General features: G+C 58.8%; 1 protein-coding gene across 1 annotated transcript in view; it reads right to left on the bottom strand.

The window, feature by feature from the left end:
* ARHGEF11 (Rho guanine nucleotide exchange factor 11) overlaps window positions 1–6,618 on the bottom strand; it is a 60,447-nt gene extending 53,829 nt beyond the window's left edge. The window contains exon 1 of the mRNA XM_025040840.1: window positions 5,731–6,618. Coding sequence (XP_024896608.1) covers window positions 5,731–5,762 — 32 coding nt within the window. The 5' untranslated portion in view covers window positions 5,763–6,618. The remainder of the gene's footprint in view (window positions 1–5,730) is intronic.
* Between the last annotated feature and the right edge of the window lie 6 nt (window positions 6,619–6,624).

Here is a 6,624-nt window from a genome sequence, read left to right as displayed (position 1 = left end):
CATGTGTGCCAAAGCAACGCTGACTAACAAACGCGGAGTCTGATGGTGTTACCCAGAAAAGGCTGCCTTGGAGATGAGACGAACAGAGTTGGGGGTGGAGGTGTGAAGTGATGTGGGCGCAGGAAGCAGCGTGCCAGGTGCAGAGATGCGGCCCAGCTGGCGGCAAGACCCTGTGGGTTTCTAGCAGAGGACCCGAGGCGGGTCCACACCCGTGCTCGTGTGACAGGCCCCAGAGCCATGCTGCCAGGCCCTGGTTCAGGGCCGGCGGAGGCCTGAGCCCCAAACGTGGGGCTGCCAGGGCCTGTGTTCAGGCCGCCCGCATGGCTCAACACGCATGCCGCGTGTCCAGCTGCACCGGCCACCCTGATCACACAGCGGGCCGGCGGCGAGCGGGACCATACCGAGGACCCGCTCAGCGTCCCGTGCTCCCCACAGCGGTGCCACTGGGGTGGCCTCCACGAAGTGCCCTGGAAGCCTGGAGGCCCATCTGCCTTCGAGAGCCACTCACCAGCCAGGCCCCAACAAACCTATGCTGGTACCCCCAAATCATGCCCTGACCCTGGCGGGAGCTCCAGAACTGCCCCTCAAAGGCTGCACTGCAGGGCCCTGAACCGCATGGCAGAAACGGCCCAGCCCGCAGGCCTCAGCAAAGTCAGGGCCACACAAAGCGCTGTGCCCGGGGCTTGCTGGGTGCCCCGCGGAGGTGAAGTGATGGTTCAGCCGTGGTCTCGGTCCCCAGCGGCACTGCCACCCGGCCCTGGGGCCCCAATCTGATCCGGCCTCGGCCTACCTCGCCGGCTCTCCTTCCCCACACCATCTTTGCCAAGATCGCTGCAAAGTCCTTGCTGGCCCATGGGCCCCAGGCTGTCTCGGCGTCTACCTAACATCAGAGCAGTCCTTCAAACACGGTTTCGTCACCACATGTCACATGACACTCGCCGCTCCCGTTCCCACCGCGTGCAGTGTGAATACCTTTACCCCTTTCTGCTTTCCATGGGCGACCGCCCCCAGCAGCTCGGAGCCACCCTCCACAGGACGACCGCCCCCAGCAGCTCGGAGCCACCCTCCACAGGACGACTGTCCCCAGCAGCTTGGAGCCACCTCTCTGCATCCCTCTAGTCGGGGAAAGGGTGGGGAGCCCCTTCGATTCCGGGATGGCCCTGCAATCTGTCCCGGTGTTTTGGGACCACAGCCTGGTGTCCCCCCGGACCTGGAAAGCCAGCCCTTCTCAGCCCTGCCTGGCTGTCCCGGGGCCGCCCCCGCGTGCCCGCCACGCCAGGCAACGCCACCTTCCGCTCCGCTTCACCACCGCCCTGAGCCCTGGTGTCCAGTACAGCCAGATAAGGACTGCGGAAAACAGTAGCGACAGGACGGGCTCGCACCCCGGGGGCCGGCCAGCCCCTCGCTCACCGAGTGACCCCGACGCCACCTTCTTCCCTCACCTCCCTAAGCGGCCTTCGCGGGGGGCCCGGCCTGACTTCCACGAAGTCGTGGGGCTGTTTTCTTTTGGACCAGAATCTGCCACGTTGTCAGTCCTGCTCGCCCTCGGGGGGCGGAGGTGGGGAGCCTGGATGCCACGGCAGGTCCCTGCGGGGCTTCTCCCGACACGGTGACCGGGACAGGAAGACCGCACGCGCGTGGAGAAACGGGCTTCCAGACCACGTGAGTCTCAGAAATACGCTGTAAACACAGCAAACCAATAAACTGTTTTTACAGGCACGCGCTCCGGAGACGTGCAGCAGATGCGGTCACCCCCGACCGGCACTTCCCCTCGGGCCTGGGGGGCCGCGACCTTCCACACGCCTGTCCTCGGGCTGCTCTGGGGGCTGCTCCGTGCTCTCCAGGCTTTTTCACGTCTGGTGGGCTCTTGCTGTCACCTACCTGTCTGTGCTTTTGTCTGCTCTCAGCGGGAACACAGGGACTGCACTTCCTCAATAAAAACACAGAATAACTCACTGATCACAGGGCGCTCTTCCAGAATTGTCCCTGAGCACGGAAGTTGGGCACAGCCCACTCCTGCTCGTGGTGGTGACTAGTCACCCAATGTTTCACCTGCAAATCCTCTGCCACCCCCATCCCACCCCGACAGGATGCAGCACTCCCGGGACTCACTACTGTACCCCTGGACCCCATCACTGTCCTGGGAGGTCAGCCTATGAACCAGCAGAAACTCAGCTGAATGTCTGGGGGTTTCTCACTCCTTGAGCTGGCGAGACCCTGAAGCCCCTGAAGCCCCGAGGCGCCCGGGAGCCCCCAGCTACGCCACTGGTACCACCCCTGGAGACAAGCCCTCCCCTCGGCCTGAGGCTCCTCCCCGGGACAGGCCCGCCAGCCAGACCCCTCCCTCCTCCGCACACCTGGGGAGATTTTGCCTCTTTCAGAAAAAATGGCTACTGACTGGGCAAGGTCCCCCCCACCTCAGATCCCTGATGAGGAGCAGTGGCCGCTAGGTCTGGGTGTGGGACAAGGGCGGAGACACAGACTCGGCCTCTCCTGCTGCCTGGGGAAGCCACCGACAAGCAGCTGCCCCGTCTACACTGTCTGGCATGGTCCCTCGCCCTGGCCGCTGGAAAGGGCACCTTCCCAGCCTCATGCACCGGGGCAGAAGCCTGTTTGCTCCGGTCCGTCCTGCGAAACACGGGACGACCTTCGCGTCACTCTGAACCTGTCCTGGGCCAGCTCAGAAAGCAGCGCGTGAAGCTAAGTCAGCTCCACGAGTTCACCATCTAGGATTTACACGTGGCTTTGCAGTTTAGAAAGCAATCTGAAATGTATTATCTTATGTGATTTGTTCCATTCGAGAGCCACAGGATAATCCTCAAACGACGCGCCGTGTCCGTAAGGGTGTGTGTGAACTGGACAGCAGCTCAGACACGTGAGCTGTTGCTTCACACGTGAGGAAACCAGGAGGCACGCGACTTGCCCAAGGTCGTGCAGCTGCAGGGCGTGCCAGGGCCCAGACCTCAGGCTCTGGGCATAAATCCAGCACTTCTGTCTGTTTGGCCCTCACAGGGGCTGACTAACTGCACAGAGAAGAGCTGCTTCATGGAGGCAAATTCTCACCCATCTGGCCATCTCGAAACATTTGCCATGGAGAACTAGACAAATGGATACAGATGACTCAGCAAAACTCACTGCCATGCCAGTAAAATAATGCAGTATCATTACCTCTGCCTGCAGTACCAAACCCATTTTTAGAAACTTTGAGAGGAATATGTAATAACGGGCAACAGGCTGTCAGGGGACAGAAACCGAAAGGGACACAAACGGCTGACTGTCCCTTAGCCCACCCCTCAGCAACGACCAAGTGACACTGAAGGGTGAAGATGAGTCGCAAATACTTCATGTGTCTTTGGACCTGGGAATCACCCTCCACAAGGTTAAAGACTCTGCCAAATAAACACCCCAAAGCCTCATTTGCGTGAAGCCAAGACCCCCTAGACCCTGCTAGGCTCGCCGTCCACGTGTCGCTCGCCTTCCAGGCCCCACGGCACCTACGTCTGAAACGCACACACACGCGCCCGACAGTCCGAACGGGAGAATTCGCACTTGCTGACGTGTCCATTCGTGCCAATGGCCATCTGTCAAATACCTACTGAGCGCTGACCCCAGGCCAGGCGCTGAGCTGGGACACCCTGAGCAGAGTCCAGTGGTCGTCAGGGATTTACGCGCTCCCAGGTCCCCAAACCGGTCGGTGGTCCTGTGAGCGAAGACCGCATACTCCAGCTTTCTGGAGCTCTGTGACAGCACCTTCCACGCGACTCTGCACAGCAAGCTGAGAAACGAGAGAGGACCCCGAGTCCACGACCCCCTGGGCCGGTGTACGCCTGCAAATTACTTCAAATCCCGAGGGTCTTGAACCTGAGATGTCACAAGGCCCGACAGAGCGGGCTAAGGCCCCGTGCAACGGGGACACCGGCAAGGAGGCCGAGCCCAGCGCTGATCCTCAGCGGGGACAGAATCGGGGTAGCGTGGGGCTAAGGGGTGCTCTCACCCTGCTAGGCTGCAGCACCCACTACAAGTGTGAGCCTCAAGACCGTCAGGAAGTGCCAGGGGTGCTGGAGACCACTGCACCCCGCCACCAGGAGACAGAGCAGCGCCCACACCACAGGACCGGCACCCACACCTGTGAGACAGGGCTGCTGCAGAGCCAGCGTCGACTCCCGGAGGCCCGGCCTGGTCCACCTCTGCTGCCAGCCAGCAAGACGGCGCCCTCCCCACTGGCCGGCCTCACAGAAACCTGGTCGGGTCCAAAGGAGGACGTCGGTCTGAAGGCCCTCGAGGCGCACCGAGCTGCACCAACCTGAGCCGGTGGGCCCCCAGCTCCCCAAGGAGCGGCTCGCGTCAGCCCGGGACCCTTCCCCTCCTCGCACCCCAACACCTGGGCTTCCATCTCCTCACATCCCTGACTCAGAGTACAGCCCCCCCCCCCAAACCGCAAGAAGACAAACGCACCAATTCCCCAACTCCAGGACGGTGACAAGGGAAGGGTGGCGGGTCCCACACGGACCCCTGCCTTGACAGGCCTCCGTTCCCCCCAGGAGAGCAAACCGCGCAGAAGCCAGCACAAAGGGGCGGATAGAGGTCCCCGGCCGCGAGCACCTTTCTGTCCGCCACTGCCAAGCCGGACCTGTCTGGGGGTCTGGGGGCTGCTGACTGGCCTAAATGGGACTGAGGCCACACGGAAGTTACTGTGTGGGGAGAGATCACACGCACCTTAGGCCACGTTCCATAGCCAAAGGGCGTTATCGTGAGCGCGGTTATCACAGGTTACCTGGGCGCCAAGGCAGCAATTACTCCTTGCTGGCAGGCGCCCGGCCTCTCCAGGAACACCACTGCAGGCCCAGGCCTTTCCTCTGCCTGTTCAGTCCTCCATTCGGTTAGGACCTGCGTGCAGCACCCAAACGACAGCTCTCCCTCAAGGTTCTCAAGGGACAAGGCAGCCGCCTTACAAGGCTGTGAGCTGTGGTGTCTCGAGGTGGGGAGGCTAGGGGCGCCCGCGCTCAGCTTATCTGTCCAGCAGGCCTAAGGGCCAGAACCGCTCCTTCTGGCTCCAGGCCGTGGAGGCCCACTCTGCAGTCAGGCTTACTAGAAACGCCCCGCAAGCGTAAACCTCGGGCATGAGCCGGGTGGCAGGTCTCAGGTCCAACCCTAACCTTGGAGGGGAAAAAATCCTAAGGCAACCTTTGATTTGGGGGCCATTAGTAGCCAGTGGTAAAAATCCAGCCCTGTGGGGGTGCAAAGGGCGTTCCTGTTCCACCATTCAGGCAAGGACATCTTCTCATTCTGGAAAGGGGATCCACCCCATCACCAAACCCCACCACCCACCATCTATGACGACCAGCCAGGGGAGGCCCATGCCCCTGCCAGGGCCCTTTCCCCAGCAGCTCCAACACCTAAACCCGCCGCCCAGGCGGGCAAGTCAGGGATTAAAACCCAGCCTGCAGCCTGGCAAACGTCGAAGTCGGCCCAAGACATCTCCCCACTTTCCCTATTCCCGGCTTCACTGTCTAATTATATTAAAACAAACAAACAAACAAAATATTGAATCAGGAGATGTTCTGAACATGGACGATGCAGGGAAGACAGACCCACGTGCCCAGAGCGTCCCGGAGACCAGGGCACACTCCCGCCAGGGGACTCCCGCAGCCCACCCGGCCCCTCCTCCTGCTACCTTCTATCAAACGCAGCACCTTAAGTACTGAAAATCCAGTTTATCAGCAAACCTACCTGTCTATACGCTGGGGTAATCTTACACTCATGGCTTCCCCGGGGCCTCTGTGTCTTGAGTCCTGTAGTTTTGACGTCTTGATCAGGGTCGAATCCTTGCTGGTTTTAAGAGCAGTGAGAGGAAGGCCTCCCAACTTGAAGGCTGAATCCTTTTTCCCTCCAGCTCTCAGGACCCTGGTCACCGAAGCTCATTCTCCTTCTACCAGTTAACTTGCTCTCCTTTCTGAGTCCCCTCCTCTCCCCCACAAGAAAAAAAAAAAAAAAGAAAAAAAAAAAGAAAAGAAAAAACGAAAGAAAAAGAAAAAAAACTATGACCTTAGAAACCAAAAACCCAACCACAAATCTCTTCAAGGTTAGCGCTATGGGCTAAAAAATGAATCACAGAAAGAATGTGCCTTCAAAATATCAGTCTTACTGCAAAATACAGATAAAAAGCATCCTTTTAATCCAGTTTTCCCAGCTGTCCTCCTCTTGGCAGGAGAGCCTCAAGCTCCAAAGTGGGGGGGTGGGGGGCAATTCTCTGGTCTCCAACGCTTAAAAACGACAACAGATATAGTTCAGAAAAAAAGAAGAAAAAAAAAGGATGAATAAATCCGAATTGGCACCTGGAAAAAATCTTCCAGCCGCTTTGCACAGTAAAAACAATAAATTAAACCATACAACGGTATGTACACAACGGCGTTCCTTCCGAGTCCAGCGCAAGCCTGGGAAACCGAGATTATGAATTTCCTTCAAAAAACCTTTTACATTAGCGGTTTTCAGATCCTTAAATGAGCCGATCGCACCAAAAACAAAAACAAAAACAAAAACAAAAAACCCCAAAGAACCCCTGAAATGCAGTGCTTTTTAAAATGGGAGCAGCAGCCACAACCCAGAGAGTGCCTGAGAGTCCCC

The sequence above is a fragment of the Pteropus alecto genome, unplaced genomic scaffold (genome assembly GCF_000325575.1).
Source record: "Pteropus alecto unplaced genomic scaffold, ASM32557v1 scaffold49, whole genome shotgun sequence".
In the NCBI taxonomy this organism is placed as follows: Eukaryota; Metazoa; Chordata; class Mammalia; order Chiroptera; family Pteropodidae; genus Pteropus; species Pteropus alecto.
This window is presented reverse-complemented; position numbering and strand designations above follow the sequence as displayed.